The sequence below is a fragment of the Capra hircus genome, chromosome 28 (assembly GCF_001704415.2).
Source record: "Capra hircus breed San Clemente chromosome 28, ASM170441v1, whole genome shotgun sequence".
NCBI lineage: Eukaryota > Metazoa > Chordata > Mammalia > Artiodactyla > Bovidae > Capra > Capra hircus.
Window position 1 is genome coordinate 1,546,476 of NC_030835.1, and position 26,500 is coordinate 1,572,975.

Here is a 26,500-nt window from a genome sequence, read left to right on the forward strand (position 1 = left end):
AGGTCCACCTGCAGCAACGGAGACCAGGCACGGTCAAAGAGAATAAACAAAAATGTAAAAAAGAACCGACAAACAACAACACAATAATAGGAAACTTCCTCTTGGCTTAAAAAAGGAGGGCTGTGCTACCTCACAGTCCAAACTTCTCTTGCCCCAGGGTTCCAAGTGTGGAATGTGTTCACATTCGTCCGTGGCTCTAACGATTTTACTTCCTATACTCTCCCAACTTCCCCGTTTTTCAGAGGAAATATCCTCGTGCTTTCAGCTGGTCTCAAATAAAAGTCCCGCGAAGTCCTCCATTCCCATTCTGTGCCCAAGCAGCTAAACCAGCAGAAAGGCCTGAGGTCTCACTATCACAACACGCTTTCTTTCCCGGGACGGGGATGCAACAGAAGATGGAAAGAGAAAGGTCTTTCTAGGAAATTTGGGGCCTTCTTCCACTATATATGCGGAACATACTTCATGACATACAGTTGGAAAAAATCAAAGGAAAAATAGAAAACTTCATATACTCATTACGGTCATCTTCGGGATCCCATCAAATGAACAAATACATAAAACAGTCGCTCTATAACAGCACTTCTCAACCTGGGATCTCTAGGGGCCTCCTGGGGTAGTGGGAACCGGGGAAGGCGGAGGCAGACAGTAGGCAGATAAAGATTTTGCTTCTGACATATCAGGGTCCCAAACGATTTTAAGAAGGTTCCGTTGCATTCCTAAAAGCCTGGGGGGGTGGGGGGGAGTAACATACACCACTATGACTTTCTCTAAGTTTTCTATTAAAAACTTCACCCTAGTGAACAACAATCCAAATCGTGTCGGATGAAAAACTGAAAGCCAACCAGAAATTCCGAAATTAAAGGACAAACTATCCACCTCTCCTTTCTCTCTGGCAGCTGCCAATGTACGCAGGTCTCTCTCGAGACCACACACGTCAGAAACGGAAGGTCCCCACAAATCATCTGGTCCAGGCTTGCATTTCACAGATGCGGGAACTCGGGGAGGCGAGGGCTGACTTGCCCACGGCCTCACGGCCCGTCGGCGGCAGAACTTCAACTGGGACTCCACGTTGGCAGCCCTGGGCCCTCCGCTCCCGACGGCTCCCGCGGCCCCCAGCCTGGCCGGAGCCAAGGGCGCTGGAGAGCCTGGGCGGAAGAGCCCACATGCCGGGGTCGCTGCCCACTTTCGGCCGGCTCCGCGCCGGGCCCTGGCCCAGGCTGGCACGGAGCGCCGACCTCGACGGCCGCCCCCGCCCCGCCCACCTGTCGCGGACCGCACGGGCGGCAGCCACACCCCCTGCCAGGCCAGCGGTTCGGCCGGCCTCGACGGCGCCCGGCACCGGCTGCGGCGCGCGGCGCGCGGTACGCCGGCCTGAAGGCCGCGGGCGTTACCTCAAGTGGGCGCTGAGCTCGCGGCGGGGCCGCCCCCGCCGGCCCGGAGCATGCCGGAGACGCGGACGCAGCAGACGCTGCGGCTCGGCCACCGCGGCGCCTGTTTACACCCCTCCGCGGGAGGACGCCGACTGGCCCGTCACGTGACGCGCACGTCACGTGCCCGCCCGGGGCGGGGCGGAGGCGTTGCCCAGCGACGACGGCGCTCGAGGGGCGGGCGGCCGCGGCGACGGCGCGGGTCTTCAGCGCTCCCCCGTCACCTGCGTTTGTAGAGTCGACAAACGACGCGTCCTGAGCGACCCGGCGAGGAAAAGGAGCGTCTCCCACCACCGGCTTCATCGTTTAGTGACCTCTAGGGCTGACTGCATGTATTATTCGTGTCTTGGATGGGGAGGGAATTCCGTCCGGCTTTACGATGTAGGACTTGGAGAGAAAAATGGAAAATACTGCCTTACTTACCCAAAGCTAGCGAACAGACGGAGAGCAGAGGAATAAGTAATGATGATTTGAGCTTCATTAACGAACAGTCGTTTGGTTTTGCTCCCTACTGTGGAATGAAGGTCCGCAGCCAACCATCTCCCCCGCCATAGAAAGGGTGTGTGAGGATGGCTTATGGGACTTCCGATTTTTATTTTAAATTATATTTCACATTACCAATTTTTCCATGATTAGTCTTTGTATATGTAAGTACAAACATGTCTGAGTAAATGTTTGATTTGGCGTTAAGCTTCTGTCCACATCAGACTTTCCTCATTATAGCAAAGTCGCTCTGATTGTAGTGACTACTTTACCAAGGGTGGTTTTTCCTAGATCTGACTTTGCAGAAGCATAGATTGAGACACTGACAGGTTCTCCCATAATATTCACTATAAACTGGGTAAAAGACATAGTTGATATTCTTACTGAATTCATGCGTAAAATGTGAGCAAATACCCCTAAATATTCCAGAGTCGTTCTGTTCTCAAGGTGTGAACTATCGAATAATCATGTTCCTCCATTTATTTCCCATCACTTGGCATACTTAGCTATCTATGAGCAAATTGACAGGGTCAAAACACTGGACTCAAAATATCCTCTAGGTCAGTATTTACCCCCAGTGTGCTTAGTCAGGTGTGTCCTACTCTGTGACCCCATGAACTGTAGCCCACCAGGCTCCTCTGTCCATGGGGATTCTCCGGGCAAGAATACTGAGAGTGGGTTGCCATGCCCTCCTCCAGGGGATCTTCCTAGACCAGGGGTGAAACCCAGGTCTCCCGCATTGCAGGCAGATTTTTTACTATCTGAGCCACCAGGGGCAATAGAACAGGGTCAAATACCGTCTTCATTTCTGTAACACACCTAGAAAGCAGCACTGCAGAGAGTACAAAACATAGTGATGAGTCGTCTGCATGTTCATCCTGTGCTACGGAAAATAGGTTACAAGGCAGGGTGTCGCAGCCTGGCCGATGGCAGCAGATGTTCCATGAAGGCAGGAACAGTGTCTCCCACTGGTATTCCTTACGCCTAGACCATATCTGGGAAGCAAAGAAAGTTGTCTGATCTGTGGGCATGGAATCCTGCCATTCTTCTGTAGGAAGTGGCAGAGAACCTTTGTAGATCCAGAAGGATCTGTTAGGCAGTACTCAGAGGCAGTGAATGCTAAGCAAAGTCCTGGCTCACCCATTACTGTGTAGGCAGTTTAACATTTGATCCCCTTTCTCCATCTATCTAAGAAAATACCTATTGAATAAAGATGAAATAAAATAATGCTGGCACACCACTTTAAAGTGCCCGGCACATACAGTGCCCATTAAATGCCAATCATATTATAGGCCTTTGGCAAGAGGCTAGTAGGATAGATCAGAGTCCCAAGGGAATGGGAGCTGACAACTTGAATATATTCAGGTCCTAGGTCTGGATTCTTGCCACATGGACTGGAGCTGGGGGCTTCCCAGGTGGCTCAGTGGTAAAGCATCCTCCTGTCAACGCAGAGATGTGGATTTGATCTCTGGATCGGTGAGATACCCCTGGAGGATGAAATGGCAACCCACTCCAGTCTTATTGCCAGGGTAATCCCATGGACCAAAGAGCCTGGCGTGCTATAGTCTATGGGGTAACAGAGGCAGACGAGACTGAAGCACTCAGCGTGCAGGGACTGGGGTTGAGGACAAGAGTACCAGCAAGGAAATTATAAGCACATCCAGAAAGAAGTCTTTGCACCTAGAATGGGATTTTGCTGGTAAGGAAAGTATGGGTGACCAGGTGCTCACTCCAAAGGGAGTACAATTCCAAGTCTGTCTGTAGTGATGGGGACTCCTAATATACTAGCTTTCCATTGCCTAAACCCACAGAGAGGCGTCGCCTATTCTTTGCTAGAGTTGTGGGCAAAGGGTCAATCCTGAGCCAGATGACCAGTGTTACCCCAACAGCCAGTCAAACCTGACCATCCACCAAATGGTTAAACATGTGTAACCATTTCTAGTTTTTTAATGTTTCACTGCAAACAAGATATAAGATATACTGCAATTGTGTATAACTCTATAGCGGCATTTCATCTAACACAGTGGCTATACAAGCAGCAGAATGATGACTATAAAGGAATAATGGGGACTCTGAGAGGGGACACAGTAACCTGCGAAGGTGCCGCAAAGCTCTGAAGCTTTGTTTCCTGATTCTAAGTGTCTTTTTATTAATAATTACAAAGTCCATGTTTTCATCATACTATTTGCCTATTCCTTCTTGATTTTGAACTTCCTGTAGTACACTGGCGACAAGTTTCTTTCACGTGTTGTTTGGTATATTTCACATATAGAGTAAATGGGATTTTCAGACTGATTAGAGGTGGACGTGAAAGAACAGAGTGAAGGATGACGGGAAGGTTCCAGACCTGAACAACCAAAGGAAGAGAACTGTCACTTAGATAGAGAAGAAGGGATAGCTGCAGTTTTGGAGGGAAGTCAATAATTTGATTCTGAACAGTTAAACTCTACATGCCTAATAGACATTGAAATGGAGAAGTACAGGTAGCAACGGATTATAAGATAGTGGAATTCTGGGGAGACACACAGAGGTAAAAATTGATTGGCCAGTGTATTAAAGAAAGACACAGGATTGAATGAGATCACACAGAGCACTGACTTTGATAACTTCTGACCTCAATCCAGAATACAAAGTATATTTTCCATACTGACCAAATACATGTGTATAACTTAAAAATTTCAAGCAGCAAATTTACCCTCCTTTTATTTTGTTGGGTTTTTTTTTTTTTAAACTTCTGCTCGCAACTCAATTGATTTTTTAACTGAGTCCTGGTTGTGTCCTACAGTTTGAAAATCACTGAAAGTTGCTGACCAAGGACATTAACTACATAATTTCTGGCAAAAGAGAAATCCAAAGGCTAGTCATGTGGCACTTTAGAAATGAGAAGATCAGCAAAGGAAAGTTAGGAGCAGCCAGAGGTAAGAGGGGAAACAAAAGAGGGGAATCCTAAAGCCTGAAGGAGGAAAGGGCTGCGGGTGTGCCCCTGGTCCTGAGAGGCTGAGCAGGAAAGGGCTGCGGGTATGCCACTGGTCCTGAGAGGCTGAGTACAGTGAAAGCCGACCTTTGGGTGTGGCGGTCCTACAGTCTGTTGAAAGCTTGAGAACAGAGCATTTAAGACAGTGCTAGGCTGGGACAACCCTGAGGGATGGGGTGGGGAGGCAGGTGGGAGGGGGGTTCAGGATGGGGGACACGTGTACACCCGTGGCTGATTCATGTCAACGTATGGTAAAAACCAGCACAGTATTGTAAAGTAAGTAGCCTCCAATTAAAATAAAAATTTTTTAAAAAGACAGTGCCAGGGATACAAGCTTGGTGTTTTTCAAGTTTGAGTTTCGAGGTAGTAAATGGTGACAGCAAGTAGCAGTTTTTTGTTGTAAAGAGAAGCAGGGGAATGGCACAACAGCAGGCAAAAGATGTGGGCGTTAAGGTTTTCTGTTTAAATATTTATATGTTAATAGAAAGGGCCCAGTGATAAGGAAAGTGGTGCAGGAGAGTCAGAGACGGGGTCAGTCATCTGTGGATAGGTAAACGAGGGCTGGTGAGCAGACAGATATGGTTAGCTTGGTAGACTTGTTTGAAGCGTGTGGAATTTCTTCTCCAGTGATTCATAGCCTAATAAAAAAAAAAAAAGGCTGAGGAGGAGAGATGCTGCTGTTGGTTTCGGAAGAGGGTGCAGATCGCCCAGGAGAAGGCTGCAGCCCCACCCAGCGCAGCCCCATGGTTCCTCCCGTGGACTGCTATACCTTTCTGTTTCCTGACTTCCATCCTACATTCTGTTTCTACACCATCCCCAGTATGAGTTTTCGAAACTTAAACCCAGTTTTCTCGATTCAGAATAAAGCCCAAAATTCTTGCCTGTAGACCGCTCCAGGAAACAGCCCTTTATCTCCTGTCATCTGCCTCACTTGCTTTGCTCCAGCCCCCAGGCCTCTCTGGTATTTCTTCATTCAGTTCAGTCGCTCAGTCGTGTCCGACTCTTTGCGACCCCATGGACTGCAGCACACCAGGCTTCCCTGTCTATCACCAACCCCAGGAGCTTGCTCAAACTCATGTCCGTCGAGCTGGTGATGCCATCCAGGCCTCTCATTCTCTGCTGTCCCCTTCTCCTTCCTTCAGTCTTTCCCAGAATCAAGGTCTTTTCCAACGCTGGAGCTCTTTCTCCACTCTTCTCGAGCAGCATACTGGGCGCCTACCGACCTTTCAGTGTCCTGCCTTTTTGCCTTCTCATACTGTTCCTGGGGTTCTCAAGGCAAGAATACTGGAGTGGTTCGCCATCCCCTCCCCCAGTGGACCACATTTTGTCAGACCTCTCCACCGCGACCCGTGCGCGTTGGGTGGCCCCACAGGGCACAGCTCATAGGTACATGAGTTAGACAAGGCTGTGATCCAAGGGATCAGTTTGGTTAGTTCTCTGTAATTGTGGTTTCCATTCTGTCTGCCCTCCTTTCTTCATTACCTCAGGCAAAGAACACTTTCTCCCCATTTCTTCACTTTGTGACTCTCCTTAAATGTTAACTTTCTCATAGTGACTGTACATGACCACCCTTTTTAAAACAGCACTCATATCTGTCACCCTTCTCGGATTGGTTTCTGTCTTAGCACTTACTACCATCTGTGGCTGAGACATTTCCAGCTCATGAACTATCCATTCCCCACCCCCACAATTCTTACAATTAGGTAGGGCCATACGCCTAGCTCCGACCAACGAGCTGTGAACACAAGGATGCTTCTATGCTTCTACGCAAAAGCATACTGGAGCCACCGTGCACGCCTCCAGCTCTCTGCTGCTGCTGCAGCGATCTCAGAGATCACGTGTTGCACCAGCAGGCCGTACAACAGAAACAGCCTGAATCACCGAGTCACCCCACCCGGCAGGCAGCTGCCTGAGAAGCTGCAGGCGTGAGGAGCAAACGTTGTTGTGTTAAGCCACTGAGCTTTGGGGAGTTAATGTGCTACCACATCATAACAGCGTCTATTCATCATGGTCTCAATTATGTCTCTTTAAAATTTACATGTTTAAGCCCTAAGTCCCCGTACCTCTGAATGTGACTATTAAAGAAAGGCCCTTTAAAAAGGTGCCTAAGTTACAGTACGGTCATTCGGGTGGCCCCTCGTCCGTTATGCGTGGGCGTCCTCGTAAGAGGAGGACAGAGGCCCACAGAGGGAGGACAGCGCGAAGGCTCAGGGCGCAGGCCCCTATCTGGGCGCCGCGGGGAGAGGCCTCACAGGCGACCAGCCCGCCAGCTCCTTGACCGCAGACTTCCGGCTTCCACCCGGCAGAGCGCGCTGTTTCCGCCAGCCCGTCTGCGGTGCGTCGTCACGACGGCCCGCGTGGCCGCACACACCCTGACGCCAGTGCTCCACCTGGCGTGTTCCCTTCTGCCCTTTCCCTTCTGCGGAATGGAAGCACACCGGGAACGCGCGCGGCGTCCACAGCCTGTGGAGCGCAGCTGACCCCTAGCCGCACGGAGGCGCAGGAAACGTCGGGTGAATGAACCCTGTGTGTAAATGGAGTTTAGACTGAGGGGAACCCTGAAACTGTTACTGGTAAAACCTACTTTGGAAAACTCATTACTCTCATCTAATAGGTCTGTGATCCAGCAACTTCGCTCTTGGGCACAGACTCCAAAGAAACGTGTGCACATGTGCTCCAAGAGACGCACGTGCCAGCGTCCACAGCAGGGCTGTGTGTAATGCTCGGAAACAACCCAGACGTCCGCCGACGGTGGAGGGAAGAATTGTCGCACAGGCATATACCGGGTTGGCCACACCATTCGGTTTTTCTGTAACATGGTACAAAAAACCTGAATGAACTTTTTGGCTCCCTTCAGAGAAGAGCGGTAATAACTGGGGAAGGGCAGGAAGCAGGACTGCGCTCTGGGCTCGTGTTTCTTAATGTGGGCAACAGTTTACACAGTGATTTGCTCTGTGTAATGTATTTTGTATATATTCACTTTTCTGTGTTTTTAAATGGTTAAAAATGAAAAAAAATCGAAATGCAGGCTTTGTCTAGGGGACCAACCATCCAACAGAATTATCATGATAAGAGAATAGAGGCAATGCAGAGATTAATTTTTTAAATTAAATCCCTGAGCTATAGAAAATGTTGAGACTTGAAAACAAGTAGACATACCAGACATCAAGAAAAACTCATGCAAGTGAAATCTCAGACATCTAAAAACTAAGACAAGAATCTGTAAAGTCTCCAGAAACAACCAAATTAAAAACAAACCACCTTACTATCAAGCCCTAAGTATTAGACTAGCACGAGGGTCCTGTCAGCAACACTGCGTACATAAGTCAGTGGTCAGCTGTCTTCAGACTTTTGAGGGAAGACGTCTAGACCCAGGCCAACCACCAGTCAAGTGTGAGGGCATATGAAAGACACTTTTATACCTGTCAGGAAGGCCTCAAGCTGCTATTTCCTAGGCCCTCTGAGATTTTCCTCAAGGATCCTGAACAAGAGATGAAAAGAAACACTTGTCTAAGTTGGTGAAGTTTGAAGGGGGTGTGTTAAGACTGGATGGTAATATAAAAGTCAATACTGATTTCCTTTTTCAGAGAGTTGGATGGAAGTTGTATAGGAGAGTGTCCTTAGAGGAAATAAACTCTGGAATATTTATTGCTGGATGGGCATCATGTCTGCATATTACTCTTAAATGGTTCAGAAAAAGACTAATGAAAATGATTATATACACTCAGTACAGATACGAAAAATCAACAGCTAAGGAATCAGTGAAGGGACTGTGGGCATTTTTTTCCCTTTGCTTATAACTTTTCCGTAAATTTAAAAAGAATTTCAAAATAAAAGAGGCTAAATTAAAACAGAAGGCAAATGATTATGTGAAGAATGTCTTCAAGACTAATTCATAGGGAATTCTCTAGCAATCCAATGGACTCTGCGCTTTCACTGTCAAAGCTGAGGGCCAGGGTTCATTCAGTCCCTGGGTTGAGGAGCTAAGACCCCATAAGCCATGTGTGGCATGACCAAAGTGAATGAATTAATTAATAATTAAATTATTTTTAAAAATGAAGAATTCATAAACTATATGATTGAGAACATGAACATTCTTAATCTGATAAAAAGTAAGTGCATTTTCTTTATTACATTAAGAGAAAAGCAAAGCAACTGGAAACAAAACCCCATGAGCTGTACAAAAAAGGAATAAAAATGACAAAAATAAGTACATTTCTGAGCAAAAGAAAGGAATTAAGGGAAAGCCCATTCTAGCAACCCTGAATTATGGAAAGGAAAATATCATACTATCATACTGTTTCTTTAATATTTATATAAATTTAACATTTTATTTGTTGCCTTTTAATGTAAAATCAACCTGAAAGCAAAGCAGAAAAGACTATATAATCACTTAAAGTTGATTGAACGAGGGTTTATATGCAATGCTTGAGAACAAGGATAGACGGACGGACAGGAAGGCAATTCCTGCCTTCACGGACTCGCCATCTCGTGCAATTCAAAGGACAGCACAAGTGTCAAAATTATACCATGGTATATTCCGTGAAGCAAAAGTATTAATGTAAGAGAAAGGGTACTGACTTAGAGAGAGATCAGGGACGCCTTCCTAATGATGGAGCTGGCATCTGACAAAATAGAGTAGGTGTTAATGGGCAAACAAGCCAGGAAACTAAACGTTAGTGTGGGCAAATCCCAGGAAACTAAACGTTAGTGTGGGCAAATCCCAGGAAACTAAACGTTAGTGTGGGCAAATCCCAGGAAGCGTGGGTAAGACAGTGCGGCATGAGGCCGGAGAAGCAGACGGGCGCGGAATACAGGGGCCTCACTAGGAAGGAGGGTTGGGAGTCGAGTCTTTGAATAAGAACACAAGAAGTCACTGATACATTTTGACGCTGATGTGCTTAATTTCTTGGTTCTCTAAGAACAGTACGTTTAAGAATATAAAATGGGTCATGAAGGGCACAGCGCTAAATTCAAGGAGCTTGGTGAGGAAGCTCTTGCGATAGCTCGTTGAAAGCTATGGCAACATGGACTAGGGTAACTGCAGAGGAGTCGGTGAATTTGAAACCTTCCCTGGTGGCTCAGATGGTAAAGAATCTGCCTGCAGATGATCTGGGTTCTATCCCTGGGTCAGGAAGATCCCTGGAGGAGGAAATGGCTACCCACTCCAGTGTTCTTGCCTGGGCAATTCCATGGACAGAAGAAACTGGCAGGCTATAGTCCATGGGGTCACAGAGAGTCAGACAAGACTGAGGGACTAACATTTTCACTTTTTTCAATGTAACCCAGCTGACGACTGTGGGCTAAATATGTGTCTCCTCCAGATTCCTACGTTGAAGCCCTAAACCCAGTGAGGATGTATTTGGAGTAAGGAAGTAATTAAGATTAAATGAGGTCGTAAGAGTGAAACTCTGATCCCATGGTATTAATGTCTTTTCTTTAATATTTATTGATTTGCCCTCGATGGGTCTTAGTCATGGCACGCAGGCTTAGCTGCTCCAGAGATGTGGGATCTCAGTTCCCTGAAGAGGGATTAAACCAGTGTCCCCTGCACTGCAAGGCAGATTCTTAACCACTGGCCCACCAGGGACGTCACGCTATTAATGTATGTCTTTATGAGAAGAGAGTTCAGAGTTCCACGTGTACACACTAAGGAAAGGCCATGTCTGAAAGCCGCTCTCCGAAAGGCAGAGAGAGAGAGAGAGGAGGGCTCACCAGAAGCCCACCCTACTGGACCTTGACCTGGGACTTCTAGCCTCCAGAACTGTGAGAAAATTAACTTCTGTGGCTTAAGCCACACAGTCTGTGGTATTTTGTGATATGGCAGTGTGAGCACTGGACTAGCGCACCAGAAACTGGGGGGTAAAAGTCTAAAATGTGTTATCACGCTAAACTCCTTACCTGTAACGATGTGGTGTTGAAAATAATGTCTGCTTACCTTGGCTACTGTTATGCTGGTAACCACCAAAAAACTAAAATCAGAAACCATTACGAGATTGGGGAGGTATTTGGTGAAATCTTTACTTTCATTTTTCACCCTTTTATAGCTTTCCTGAAACTGTGTAATTTACTTTCACCACTCTGAAAGGTCAACATAATTTTCACAGACAAGTGAACGCCTCTCACCTTTTCCCTGCACTCCAGCCACTCACATCTACTTTCACAGTTTTTGTTGTATGTAACCTTGTTTGTCAGTTTTCAATCAGCTTACTTAACCTATATCGATTTAGTTTCTACTTGTTACTTAGAGTTACATTTTTCTTCTGATACACATTAAAAATATATAATTATTCTTAAAATGTTCAGCTGTGTACCACTTAAAATCGTCTCATGTCCCAGGAGTGGCACAGGGGTCATAATTTGGAAACCACTGCTAAATGCAAGGCTGAATGATCTGCCATAATGGCATAAAACCGCAGGATTAAACATGTATCACAAAGTTAATTCCTTTTTCATAACTAAATACCTCCATAAGTCACAACACTGATAAAATTTCTAAACATCCTAGTGTGTAAAATTCCCATATCAGAATGACTAAAATTCACTGGACTTAACTATGTGAAGGAAAAGGCAATGGCACCCCACTCCAGTGCTCTTGCCTGGAAAATCCCATGGACGGGGGAGCCTGGTGGGCTGCCATCTGTGGGGTCGCACAGAGTCGGACACGACTGAACGACTTCACTTTCACTTTTCACTTTCACTTTTCACTTTCACGCACTGGAGAAAGAAATGGCACCCTGCTCCAGTGCTCTTGCCTGGAGAATCCCACGGATGGAGGAGCCTGGTGGGCTTCCGTCTGTGGGGTCGCACAGAGTCGGACACGACTGAACGACTTCACTTTCACTTTTCACTTTCATGCATTGGAGAAGGAAATGGCAACCCACTCCAGTGCTCTTGCCTGGAAAATCCCATGGAAGGAAGAGCCCGGTGGGCTGCCGTCTATGGGGTCGCACAGAGTCGGACACGACTGAAGCGACTTAGCAGCAGCAGCAACTATGTGAAATATTTTCAAGTTAAAAGTTAAAAATTTTCAGACATTTTTAGTGCTGCTAAAACCAAATGCTTACTGTTTTTAAAAACCCAGAAGCTAGATTTTATGTTATATAAAACAGTATAAATGCATTTATTTTTATCATGGTTTTACTAGCAATGCAAGGATAGATCTGAGGTCTCTAAAAATTATGGTCACTTCCTCATAAGAATTTAAGACATTAAGAAATGCCTCCCAATAATGACATAATACCTTGAATTAAATTGGTTTATTTCTCAGTGACTTAGAAATTAGTAAAAAGACTCAACTTTGACCAAAATCTTTGGTAAACTTAAAGCAAGAGTGATTTCTACAATGCATGGTCTTGGTTTAAAAAGCACAGTGCACTAAGCTTATATCAAATGTGTCCTAAGCATTCATTTTCATCATAAAATGTTTTGGTCCATTTTTCAGCAGCCTATCCACATAACATAGAGTTCTTAAGATTTTAAATATCTAAAGCACAGGTGGTCTTGATAAAGGGAAGAAAAAGTGAACTGCGCGACAGAAATATTCTTCACTAGCCTGTACAGATAGCCCCCCTTAGAAAGTATGCTATTAACCCTTAACAGCAGAGGGGAGTAGAGGGCTTCCCAGCTGGCACAGTGGTAAAATATCTTCCTGCCGACGCAGGAGACATAAGAGATGCGGGTTCGATCCCTGGGTCAGGAAGACCCCCTGGAGCAGGGAATGGCGACCCAGTCTAGTGTTTCTGCCTGGAAAAATCTCATACACTGAGGAGCCTGGTGGACTGCAGTCCACGTGGTTGCAAAGAGTTGGACACCACGGAGCACAAGAAATAGAGGAAGGGTAACAGAAATCTCCGTTTTGTTCACTTCTGTATTAGCTCCTAAGACCCTGATGCTGGGAGGGATTGGGGGCAGGAGGAGAGGGGACGACCGAGGAGGAGATGGCTGGATGGCATCACTGACTCGATGGACGTGAGTCTGAGTGAACTCCAGGAGTTGGTGATGGACAGGGAGGCCTGGCGTGCTGCAATTCATGGGGTCGCAAAGAGTTGGACACGACTGAGCGACTGAACTGAACCCATGCACGTCCCACCCAGGTTGGACCAGAGTTGCAGAGTTCACTTGGGTTACCTGTTAGCTATTTGCCAGGGTTCAGCATCAGATTCAACTAAGCTTCCATAAAGCAAGCGGCCTCCTCAAAGCTTGAATGCTGTATTAGTTACATCTGAGGAGCAGGATCTTTATACTGTAAAAGAATTCTTTTATATTGATAGTCATTTTTTCCAAGCAGGATAAATTACTGATTTATTTAAATGGTTTTATTTTTTAAGTATTTATAAGAGAAAATTATTGTAAATAATCAAATCAAAATCATAATGAAATTGAATATTTATTTGAATTTTTCCTGGTAATAGCACTCAACATAAGAAAAACCAAGCTGTGAGATTTTGTTTTCAATATACTCATTTTTCAAAAAGTGAAAAGTTGGGTTCTCTATTTAATGGCAACAAATGGGACTACCATTCAAAAAGCAGTATTTTAAGAGAGATATACTATGATTAACATGATGTGTTTTGTATTGTAGAATGGAGACATATCCAAACGCCAATCTGAATATAGAAGAAATACATGTGTTAAAACCACACTGGAAAACCAAATGTTCTTCTTTATAAAAAGCTTGACATAAAAAGGAACTTGCCAGTAAACTCAATGAACTTTCACGTATAGGTTTTTTTTAAGTCCCCACCCACACCACCCCCACAAAAAAACTGTAGATTTGAGTAGAGCCATTACATGACAGCTCATTTCTGTACAGCACGGAAGCTGGCTACACAGTCAGTGCTAGCTTCCTAAAGTGCATCTTCTGAAGACTTGTTTAGTGAGATTGCAATATCGAGTACACAACACTTAACACAAGGCCTGTAATGACAGAGCTACATCATTCGAAAGGTTTGAAACTACTTTTTAAACTTTTTGATTCACCAAAGAATAAAGGTGTCAAATACAGTAGTTTTCTCACTTTCCAACAGTGTACATAATAAGCTTTTGTTATTTGGCAAGTCTTTGGGAGTCGAACAAAAATACTGCAGTCTAAACAACATCCCCTCTGTCACTGTAATGCGGCTCCTTGTGCAGAACAGTTAGGCGCAGAGCAAGAGTTAGATTTTCGGAAGCTTTGGTGCGTTAACCGCAGGATTTGCCTCCTGTAAGTATCTCCTCCCTGCACTCTTGTAATCATAGGTACAGCTGTGAGTTTCTGCATACCGATGAGATGCACAGAAGTTGTTTCCACATCTAAAGCACAAAAAAAGTTTATGTGAATAGCCACATTTCTATAAGAGCCTCCTCTCTTTGGGAGATCAAGGCTTGACTTCGGGTAGTCCAACAGGAGCCTTTTGGTTCTCTTTAGCAATTCAGAATTGGCATTTCCCTTATACTTATAAACAAGCACAGGCACCTCCCCCCCAAAAAAGAACAAGTCAATTGTCCATGAATGTGCAAGTGTCGAATAGAGACCCTCCTCTGAAGTGAAAGAGGGTGTAGGCCTTCATGAAGCAGTGAAACTGCGAAAGCCAGTGCATACATGTGCCACCTCCTTGGGTATCTAGGAAGCCTGGGCAGACTGCATTTCTGAGAAATTCAGTCTACTAAGAAAGTCAAATTATGTGAAGCCTAACTATGCCATGAAAGGATTTTAAAGTATGTCAGCAACAAGGTGAGCTGTTTCCATTTGAACAGAATACACTCTAAAAAGCCGCAGCTTTACTTAATGCCTGGCCTCAACCTAAGGGCAGTCACCATCCTGGGAGCATATTAATCAATACTACTAAATAGTTACTGGTAGAAAAAACTCATTATTTTTGTTAACATATTATTCATCTCTTTTGAAACAAAAGTGTACCATATAATTAACAGTACATTAACATTAAACTTAGTCCTTTTTATTCAATTTAAAATAGAATCTTGGAAGAGGCATTTTCCCAAGCTACATTCAAAGAAAAACCAAGTCTGTCTATCGTAAGACAAAGAGAACACACTCTTCCATTGGTTTATGCATCCTACTTTAGAGGGCAGGAGAGGATCTCAGGAGTTTGGAAATGCATAGCCTATCTATTTGCTCTTTACTTCAGCCAATAAGGAGTTCAGCCGAGGACTGCTATTTGAACATCATCTAAATGGTCTTATGAAGAGGCAATTTAAAGAGCATTTTCTACTGCGTCCCTAAGCTGGGTCACCACAAAGCAAGCATCTCCACTTTTCAGCTAGCCAACCTGCCTGCACTCGTAGCTAGTAGCCAGTCCAGTTTTCTTTCCACAAAGGAAACAATGCTTTGTTGTCTTCTTCTTTGTTTGAACAGGGGCTTTCACAGGTGGGAGGTGATGAGAACATTCTCCTGTTCAGAGAAAGGACACCTTGATTACTACAGAAATAAAATTCTAAATGTGAAATACTATAAAACAAAACATTAAACACATTCCTGTCACAGCAAACCTCTCAGCCATAAATATTAATTCGTGCTTTTTTATATCTAAAATTATTTACAGAGTCTGTAATGGAGATGAACTAGAACTGTTACTTCTCTTAAGACATGCTAATTTCTACTAAGACTTTTTTTACATTTTTATAGATATCAACAGCTTTCTGATTATTTCTGAAGGCAATATGTATATTTAAAGTACACTAAACTTTGACAGAGAATCAAGAAAAATGTCTGGCTCAAAATCGTATTTATGAAGCTTCTGAGGAACAACATAGGTATTAAAATCACCCTGTTCTTTCACGCCAAGAAAGAGCATGAGGACATCATGAAACTGAGCTCTTGGTGCTGATTATACCACAGAAACTAAATGCATTGAGCCATCAGCAAATTATTTAAAGCTTCAATTCGTCCATTTTTAAGATAACAGGACATGTATTTTTCTCCCTAAGTTTCTAAGTGTTCAAAGGTCAACTCAGTTCTCACAATAAAAAGCATTCTGAATTTTTAAAATAATATAATTATATAAAATACAGTATTATCAATAGTGACTTGTAGGGTGCACTGTTTAATTTCACAGTACTACAACCGTTCCAAAAAATATTTACTAAACTATGGGCTATAGCAACAGGTTGATTTTTAATCTTTAATATAAGAGCACATCTGCTATTATATGAGAAAGAATTAAATCAGTTCAATACTACAGAGCAAAACTCCAACAGACCCCACTCATGGGCAGAGAGGCTCAATGTCATCGCCCACAGCTGTCACACAGAAGCACAAGGACACAGTGCTTGGCGGCGCCCAAAGGCCAGAAGGAGAAAGCAGACGAAGCCAAAGGGCAGGGGTGAGAAGGAAAGCAGTGCAGAGTGCCAGCGGGGATGGTGCCCGTCCCCTCCCACCAAGAAAGGTTTGGGAGGCCTGGGCTTAACTCTATGCAGCAGCTAAAAGTAATCCTTCAAGGGCTCAAAAAGTTGGAATCACATTTAGTTGGCAGTATGCCTTTTGCCACAATCCGGACTGGGTTCTGTATATACAAGCAGAATAAAATTAATGCTTTATGACTAGTCTAAAATACACTCCCAGATCTTGCCCAAAACTGAAAAAAAAAAAAAAAACCTGCCCCAAACTGGAAACTAACTTATGAGTCGTAATGGTGGTCAGGTACCAACTCAAGCTAATAAGCATTTTCTTCTTCAAGGGCACTTAAGAGTTATCAAGAACATTTCACAAAGGTGATGGGATACTTTCCTCTTCTTAAATAGTGAAAATAAGACAGGCATTTGCACGGGACATAGAGGAAAGGCATGCACTGCCCGATACCCTCTGAAGTGCATCCAACTGCAATTATCTTTGGGATTCAGACTTAGGGTATTGTTCCTTAAACAAAAGTTAAAAAAAAATCTGTTGTCAAAAACTTAGTTCAGCGTAGTCATATTTTCATGTTTTTCTTTCCTTGGGGTACTAAAATTCCCAACCCTTTGTTCACACAGAAGCTCTTGTGAATGTGCGGGCACAGAGCACAGTGGTGGCCAGCAGGAGGCGGCACAGAAGCGCAGCTGCAGTCTCCCCCATGACAGTGGCTTCGTTCATCCTTCCCACCAGAAGGATGAAGGAACAGAAAAAATCAGCAGTCACACGCTCTGTGCCGGGAACCAGCCCAAATAGGTAAGCTCGCTCCTACAAAGAGGGAAAACTCAAACCCCATGGGCTGACATTCAAGGACTCGTGTGTCCAATATGCCGTTATAGCTTTGCAGGGTCATTTTCTATCACGCGCCACATCAGTCCCACCCTGAATGATGCACCAGGTGCATTTACAAGTGCCCTCCCCTCTTCTGAACTGCTCAGGAACTTTGTCAACTTAGTAGAATCCTACTTGTCCAGTAAGAAGATATCACCAATCATTAACTCTTCTCTGAAGCCTTCTCTCAAATATGTAATGAACATATATGAAAAACGAAAGTCAATAAAATAATGCTGACGTGAAAAGTTGCTTTTCAGAATGAGAATAAAGATATTTGGATGAAGGCACTTGTTTGGCACTTCCTACTTTAATATTTGGTCTAACACAATGATCTATAAAAATTCACCCAACAGAAAAGTCAGGCAATAAAGTAGTAAGGCAGTGTTTGTGATACAAGTTTGGTAGTCATCTGCCTAAAAATGATAACTAAAATGATGAAGATGGGTACGATTTCCAAGGAAGACCTTGCAGTGAAAAGCAAAGAGAACCAATGGAAAAACTTAATTAAACAAAACTTATGCCAGAATTTTCACAAACTCTTCTAAGTAATTGCGAATGATACTGTTATTACTGTATGGCAGGAAGGAAATGGCAGCAAGATACAGAGCTCTAGTTCGGAGAATCGTAAACTGCAGGTAGCAGTTCATGACTTGACCTAAATGAAATCAATCAAGAGTATATATCTGGGGACAAGCAGAGGGGCTGGTAAAACACGTTCAAAAGAAAACTGAAGTTTAAAAAAACACAAAAACAAAAATCTACAAAAATGTAACAGCCCAGAATAAAAAAAGAAAGAGAAAAACTCTTTTAAGAAGAAGGGCCATAACCATCAAGATAAGTAGACAGAATCATCCACTGGATTGAAAATTCTGAAGATCTTTTCAGCAACAGCAGTTTCAGAAGAAAGCACTGTAGCTTGGATTAGAGTTTAGGGAGATAGACCAAGTACAACTCAAACTTCCAAGAGGCTGAGCTGCGGATTAGTGCAAGACAGGTTTAAATAGATGTCAAAAGGAAACTGCCATCTACTTGGGGCCTTCCCGTGGCACTAGTGGCAAAGGGCCCTCCTGCCAACGCAGGGTCTGTAAGAGGTGCAGGTTTGATCCCTGGGTCGGGAAGATCCCCCGGAGAAGGGGATGGCAGCCCACACCGGTGTTTTTGCCTGGAGGATCCCACAGACAGAGAGGCCTGGCGGGCAACAGTCCATGGGGTCGCAAAGAGTTGGACACAACTGAAGCAATTCAGCACACACACACAAAGGGAAATAATTATATTAAAAGTAGATATATCAATCAGAAACAGTATGGCACTGGCATAAACACAGACATATAGATCAGTGGGCCACAACAGAGGACTCTGCAATAAACCCTCACAAACATAATCACACGGTTTTTGACAAGGTACTAATAAGAGCATTTGATGGGGAAAAGGACAGTTTTTTGTGTTGTTGTTTTGTTTTGTTTTTAGGAATATAGCCTCAAAAAGATGAAAAAGTTGCGACCCCGTTAACTATACAGTCCATGGAATTCTGCAGGCCAGAATACTGGAGTGGGTAGCCTTTCCCTTCTCCAGGGAATCTTCCCAACCCAGGGATCAAACCCAGGTCTCCCGCACTGCAGGCGGATTCGTCACCAGCTGAGCCACCAGGGAAGCCCAAGAGTGCTGGGGTGGGAAGCCTGTCCCTTCTCCAGCGGATCTCCCTGACCCAGGAATCAAACTGGGCTCTCCTGCATTGCAGGCAGGTTCTTCAGGGAGGCCCCCAAAACTGGACATCCACATGGAAAAGAATGAAGTTGGACCCTTACATTACACCATATATAAAAATTAATTCAAATGTATTAAAGACCTAAATTAAGACCTAAAACTACACAACTTCTATAAGAAAAAGTAAAGGAAAAGCTTCATTAAGGGCGGATTTGGAAACAATTTATTGAACACAATACCCAGCACAGGCAACAAAGAAACAAAATAGACAGACTGAACTTGATGAAAATTAAGAGCTGTTGAGCATCAAGACATGAGCAACAGAGTAAAAAGGTGACCTACAGATGGGAGAAATACCTGCAAATCATACGTAAGGGACTAATATCCAGAATATATGGCAACAAGAAAACCAGGAAACAAATTCAAGAATGGGCAAGGTGTTTTTTTTTATACCCCGCCTCCCGGGCAAGGAATTTGAACACACATTTCTCCAAAGATCTCCAAAGAGCACATCAAGAGATACTCAACGTAACTAATCATCAGAGAGATGCCAATCTAAATCACAGTAAGATACCACCTCGTATCTGTTACGGTGCCCACTATCAAACAGAACAGAAAATAGCGAGCGTGGTGAGAGAGCAGAGAGGTTGGAAGCCTGGTTCACTGCTGCTGGGAACGTGACAGAGCACAGCCACCACGGAAGAGAAGACAGTAATTCCTGAAAAGTTAGACCAGAACTGCCGTATGACCCAGCAACGCCACTTCTGGATATGCGTTCTAAAGAACTGCAACCAGAGCCTCAAAGAGATACTCGTACACTTGTGTTTGTAGTAACACTATTCACAGCAGCTAAAATGTGGAAGCGACCAAGTGTCCAGCCACAGATGCTCAGGTAAGACAGATGCTGTACACACATCAGTGCAATGCTACTCGCTGGAGAAGTATGGGGATTTTGACACATGCCAGCCTGGAGAATCCTATGGACAGAGGAACCTTGTGGGCTGCAGTCCATGGGGTCGCAAGAGTCGGACGCGACTGAGTGACTCTGACTACTACTACTACAGCACAGACGAACCCTGGGAGCTTATGCTGCATAAAGTAAGCCAGGCACAGACAGACAAATTCTAAGTGATTTCATTTATGTGAGGCACTGGGAGTAGTTAAAATTACAGACAGAAAACAGAACGGTGGTTGCCAGGGTCTGGGGAGAGAGTAATGAGGAGCTAAAGTTTAATGGGCACAGAGTTTCCATTTTGATGAAATGAGTTCTGGAGATACATGGTGATACTGGTTGGCTAAAAATGTGAATGTACTTAACACCATTCAACTGTACACTTAAAAATGGTTAGACAGTAACTTTCTTACAATAAAAAAATTGAAAAAAAGTAGATGTATTACAGCTTTAGAACCTTGGGCTTTATACAGTAGTAGAAACAAACCTTAGTTATCTCTTTAACGACATGAAAATCACATGACAATCATAATACATCATGTGCCCTTCAGAACGTTGGGGCTACAAACGTGGTGCTCATTCGCTAGAGTTTCCATCTCTAGACTGGGTACTGGAACACAGGAGGTGATAGTGATGGCTTCTTCAGAAGCGTTTGGCCTGTACACCTCTAAGATACTACTGGCAGAAGTGATGCTAATAATATAGTCATTTCTGCTAGCATGCCTTGGAAAGGGCTAGTCAAAGAGACCGTCCCTTTCTTTTATCCAGAAATAACCAGTTCATCAAATGGAGCTCTTACTGTCCTTGACATTGGCCCATGAGTTTAAGAAACGCCTTTCTAGGGCATTTTCTCAAAACTCATCCTGCACCCGGCATGGCTCCGGAGTAGCCAGGGGCTAGATCCATTGTGAACACATGGTAATTTTTCATTCATCGTATCTTTTCACATAGACCATATCCTTTTCCAGACGATAGAGACCTCAACTTCAATTTTTGTTTTATTCTTCAAATATACCCCACAGTCAGTTCTCTTAATCATTTTCTTCAGTGGAACGAAGTCTAAGGAAGTTTCCTCTGCATAAACCACAGAGGATGTTCTCCCATTGCTCTTTGAAAATTCTAATTCACAGTATGCATAATGCTATGATTATTAGCCTTATATTGGTTTCAAAATTATCTGTGGCTTACCTACTCTTTTCCCTGACGTTGTATTATTTCCATTCATTCCAATACCACGGGCAGACTACAATTAAAACACAAAACATCTATAGAGGTGAGTTAATGGAAAACAGAGGAGAGAGCACCTAACATGAAATGATAATATTTTATGACAAAAAATGGTGATGAACTTTCATTTTAAATTATTTAATCTCTTTTTAAGTAAATTAACCTGAGACCTGGCTGTCACATCCATCAGTATTGTGCTTATTCTTTACCTTCAAGAGAGTAAAAGTTGTCTATGGCCACACGACTCTGAATGTGCCTGATCCTGTCTGATCTTAGAAGCTAAGCAAGGTCAGGTCTGGTTAGAACTTGGATGGAAGAGAGTAAAATCTGATGGCTCAAATAAAATTTCTTATTAGGGAAAAACATTAATTAAAATATTTAGCATTTTCAAATATATGATAAATTGTTTACAATTAAAATAAAAACTACTTTCAAATTATATATAGTTCTAAATTTAGAACTAAAACATTATTTAAAATTCAACTGTCAAAAAATTTTCTATAAACTAGAAAGACATTTGAAGAGGAAGTTATGAAAAGAATTCAACCTTAGACCTCTTTATTTAACATGTAAACAAAAAACAAAGTACCCTGAATCACTACAAGGATAACTAGCAGAACACATTGAAAGGCAAATACTTACTAAAAAAAATTCTGTAGTTTCTAACTGAGGAGAACTTCTCCTAAGGCTCTCTTCCTGAAAATGCTGGAGGTTTGTAGACAGCCCAATTCCAGAGGTCCGCAGCCTGCCTGCCCCACGTGCACTCTGTAAGCTGTCTCTGCTTGCACTCCGGGCCAGCGAAGCAAGAAAACCTATATTATTTACAAAACCCATAGGCTCTTTGGATGCCCTGTTAGCCATTTCTGTGATATCCCGAGCCTCAACTTTAGAAATAATATCAGATCTTTTCCCAGTTGAATCAACTTTAACGGCTCGAAAGCGAGTAGTCCTAGAGAAAGAAGAATCAGTTATATTTCGAACATCCAATGACCGAAGCACGTGTTGTGAAGCAGAAGACTGGAGGCTCCCAGACTCAAAACATCTGGACTGTCTCTGTGGTTTCGCCAGAGAATTATGGAGTGACGTTGGTGCAGAACAGCGAAGAGGTGATAAGAGTCTGTTCTTGTGAGGACTTAATTCACGGTGGCTGAGAACTGAAGCCTCTGACTCACCATTCAACACTTTTGCAGCGTGCTTGAGATGCTGCTCTCTAGCTTTCGAGCCTCTATCCCCATTAAGGAGAGAGGATTCCAGGTTTCCCTTCCGCGTGCCTCCCACGCCACTGCTCTGTTCACCAGCATTCCCTTCTGTAAGGGAAGCAGACGAACCCGCTTCAGGTGGAAGTGGCTCTTCAGTGGCACACCCTTCTGAGGTTGGAAATAAACCAGTGTCATCCTCATCGTTAGCTGACGGCTTTCCCGAAAAGTGCTTTGTCCGCCTAGGCAGGGACGATCCAAGATGGTGAACAGTATCAGCAAGCTCTTTGTCAGTTTCAAACTCCGTATGAGGCATCTGAGGTGGTAGTTTGAGGCCACTACTGGAATGAGGCAGCATGTAACTCTCCCAGTTACCACCTTCCTTAAGAAAATCACCAGTGATAGATGATACGGGTCTATCAGCAGGGGGTGGAGCTGCCGAACTTGAAGCTGCTCTGCTGGCTGAGGCAGGCAGACATGCGCTCCCAGGAGAAGGTAAACAAGACTGCCCAATGTGGGGAAGAACTCTTAACAATCTATGGCGAGCAGCTGCTGTGGAACTACTAGAAGGTCGAGGAGCTATGGGTGGACGAGGTTTTACCTTGACAGCTTTCTTAGGCTAGAAGAGAGGAATGCATACGTAATTCTTTACACAATCATTTTCTCCACCCAATAACAAAAATTATCGAAGTAAGAAAAGGTTACTTACATATTGGCATTTGGATTACCTCAATCTAAAATATTTAAAAAGATTAAAATCTTAAGCTTACGACTGAGAAGAATTTTGCTATGTTTCCTCATTGAGTATAATTTCCAACAATGTTGAAAGAAAACCAATTTTGTTTTTCATCACCATTGACTATTTGTCAGTTTTGTTGAGAAGAAAATTGATCATATTAGATATGGCATAGCTGACCTATTTCAGATCCCCAACAACTTTTCCTAGTAAGATGAGTCAAGTGTTTGGATAGGTAGCTACTGCAGACCAGAGTTAATGGAGGACCTAAACTGCTCTCCTTGAAAACGCCTGCCTGCAAGTCTGGCCCTTGGCTGGCTTCTAGAAACTTGTATTTCAAGAAGGTTCCTGCTACTCTAACTTGTAAGAGACACTCATTGTGCCTTACTTGTTTGTGCAAGCAATACGGTTTATGCTGAACATCGACTGTTCTTCTGGGAGTCTGGAATTTTGGCACATGCTAGGCAGAGGGTGCCTTCACTAAGAGCTCCTAATGACATCCCTGGGCACAAAGTCTTTAATGAGCTTCCCTAGTAGACAACATTCCACATGTGCTGATAAAGCTCACTGACAAATAATTATATACATCTTATGAGACTTCACTGGGAAAGTGTGTACCTGATTTCCTCTATACTTCACCCACCATGCTCCTTTTCCCTTTGCTGATTTGCTTTGTACCCTTTTGCTAAAATAAATCTTAACCATGAGTAAAACGATATGCCAGTCCTGTGAGTCCTTCAAGCAAGCCATCACATCTAGGAGTGGTCTAGGGGTTCCCAATATAGTTGATTTTAACAGAAGTGTCACAACAATTCATGATGTATGGTTAAAGTTGAAAATTAAAAATATGAAGCCTTAGCACTTATCTTTCGGATATGGACTGATATGAGCATGACAAAGAATGGAATACCTGATGAAATACCGAGACTCCCAACCTAGAAATATGAGAGAATGAGGTAATGTGATATCCAGCCAAAAATGTCTGACTTGCATCTAATCACGATGGAACAGTAAGATAAATTCAAACTGAGGACATTCTACAAAACTAACCAACACTCCAAAACTATCTGACATGAATGTTTAGAAAAAGGCTAAGAAATAATTCTGCATAAAAAAGCAGACCAAGAAAGCATTACAACTAAATATAACACATGATTCTTGATTGATCTCAAATTGAAAAGAGAACAAAAAATCAAAATAAAACCTAATGCTAGCAAATACATTATTGAGAAATGAAGAAATATGAATATAGATTATATAATGTGTATCAGTGACAAATTATGTATATGATAACTGTATTGCAGTTATATAGGAGAAGACTCTATTCTTAGGAGTTATATACTGAATATTTACGGGGAAAACTGAACTCCCAAATGAATCAGGTAAAAAAAAAACAGAGAAAGCAAATGTGGAAACAATGTTAACTGTTGAATCTAGGTAAAATTTCCATGGATGTTCACAGATACAACATTTCTAAATGACTGAACATTTTTCAAAATAAAAAAAGGCAAAGTAAGAATTCAGACAAAGACTGAGAGATTTAATTGCCAAGAGGCATAAATGAAAAAAAAAAAAAGGCACTAGGAGATTCAGAAGAAGGAGAATAATCTTTAAAGGAAGCAAGTAATTGCAGCAAAGAATAAAGAGCAACAGAAAAGGTAAATAGGTGGATAAATATAAATAGTATTGGCAATATAAAACAACTTGAGGTGTTCAAAATATACGTAAATTAAAATGCATGACAAAACGACACAAAAGATGTTCACATGTGTAACTGGAGCTACTGTTCTAAGATTATAGCATTAAAAGAAAAGGGATAAAAATCATTTTTATTATACTATAGTCAAGAAGGTACAAATAATCTCTAGAGTACCCATTTGAAAAAACTAATAATAACAAAGTAATAGGATAAAAACTGAAACACAAAAAGTAGATTAAAGAAAGGGAAAGAGAGAGAGAGAGGAAAAAGAAACATAAGACAAGTGGTTAAAACAGTAAGACGATACAAATTCACACGTACTGGGAATTATACTCAATGTTACAGAATGGAAAGCCTGTCAGTCTGGATAAAAAAATAATAAAAAATCCACCACCCATTGATTATAAGAAAAACTCTTAAATACAGAAACATAGAAGGAGGAAAAGTAATGAAACGGAAAGGGTACATGACGGAAACATAAACCAAGAGAAAGCTCCTTAGCTATGCTGATATTAGACAGAAGAGCTTTCAAGACAAGCGCATTACAAAACAAACATTTTATAATAGTAAATAGCAATATTTATAATAATACAAACTACAAGAAAGACACCGTAATTCCTTGGATATCATGCAAATCTGTACTAGATCATCTGACCTAGTTTGACAGTTTCAAAATATATAAAGCAAAAATAAACATACTAAAAGAAAAAACACAAATTCACAACCAAAGGGGAGATTTCTAATGAACTTCTCTCAATAACTGATGGAAAACAGACACACGCAAAAATCAGAAAGTCTCCAGAAGTCCGAACACCACAAATAACACTTGTCTAACTGATATATGCAGGCCACACACACGCACGCGCGCGCACGCACACACACACACACACACACACATACACACACACACGCAGTGACTAGACTACAGTCTTCCCAAGTGGCATATACCAGTATGCTTAGTCACAAACCAATCCTCAACTTATTTCAAAGGTCTGAAATCATCTGTTCTCTGACTACAGTGATGTTAAACTACAAATCAACAAAAAAGATCTATAATATTCCACATATTTGTAAACGAAGGAGTTCAGAGCCACGAGTCACATGGACCTAAAGATTAAATATAATCCCTATCAAAATCCCAATGGATTTTTTTTTTTTTTTGCAAAAATAGAATCATCCATCCTAAAATTCTTAAGTGACCACAAGGAACTCCAAAGAGTCAAAATAATCTTGACAAAGAACCAAGTTGCAGGTCTCACACTTCCTGACTTCAAAACCTATCGCAAAGCTCAGCAATCAGAAAAGTGTGGTACTGGCGTACATGACGGCCAACAGCACAGAATCAAGGGCCCAGAAGTGCTCTACACGTCCACTCCCAGCTACCGGCCCCAGAGAAGCGAGCGCATGTGCCCACCACGGGCGTGCACAAAGGACGCTCAAAGCAGCTTTGCCGAGGAAAGCCGCGAGTGTCACAGGCAGACAGGCGCAGCGGGGTACAGGCATACCTCGTCTCACTGCACCGGGCGGATACTGCTCTTCCACAAGCTGGAGGTTCGCTGCGACCCCGCGTGGAGCAAGTCTAGACTGACGCCATCTTTCCAACAGCATCTGCTCACTTGGCATCTCTGGGTCACATTTTGGTAATTCTTGTAGTATTTCAGGCTTTTTCATTATTATTATTATATTTCTTATGGTGATCTGTGATCAGTGATCTTTGATGTTACTACTACAACTCACTGAAGGCTCAGATGACGGCTAGCATTTTTTAGCAATAAATATCTTCAATTAAGGTATGAACATTGTTTTTGAGACAGAATGCTACTGTACACTAAACAGACTATAGTATAGTGTAAATATAAATTTTATATGCACTGGGAAA

At 43.0% G+C, this 26,500-nt stretch overlaps 2 protein-coding genes across 6 annotated transcripts in view; both read right to left on the reverse strand.

Annotated features, from left to right (window-relative positions):
* The window catches only part of MARCH8 (membrane associated ring-CH-type finger 8), a 110,112-nt gene extending 108,578 nt beyond the window's left edge, over window positions 1-1,534 (reverse strand). For both annotated transcript variants that reach the window (XM_018042357.1, XM_018042358.1), the window contains exon 1: window positions 1,392-1,534. The gene's annotated coding sequence lies outside the window, so the exon portion shown is untranslated. The remainder of the gene's footprint in view (window positions 1-1,391) is intronic.
* ZFAND4 (zinc finger AN1-type containing 4) overlaps window positions 13,261-26,500 on the reverse strand; it is a 55,659-nt gene continuing 42,419 nt past the window's right edge. For 3 of the 4 annotated variants that reach the window (XM_018042494.1, XM_018042493.1, XM_013975711.2), the window contains exons 7-10: window positions 21,633-22,805; window positions 20,952-21,006; window positions 15,160-15,277; window positions 13,261-14,178 (exon numbers count right to left, since the gene is read on the reverse strand). In XM_018042494.1, coding sequence (XP_017897983.1) covers window positions 14,043-14,178; window positions 15,160-15,277; window positions 20,952-21,006; window positions 21,633-22,805 — 1,482 coding nt within the window. In that variant the 3' untranslated portion in view covers window positions 13,261-14,042. Of the gene's footprint in view, window positions 14,179-15,159; window positions 15,278-20,951; window positions 21,007-21,632; window positions 22,806-26,500 lie in introns of those variants that run through there. The other variant, XM_018042495.1, reaches the window with a different exon arrangement.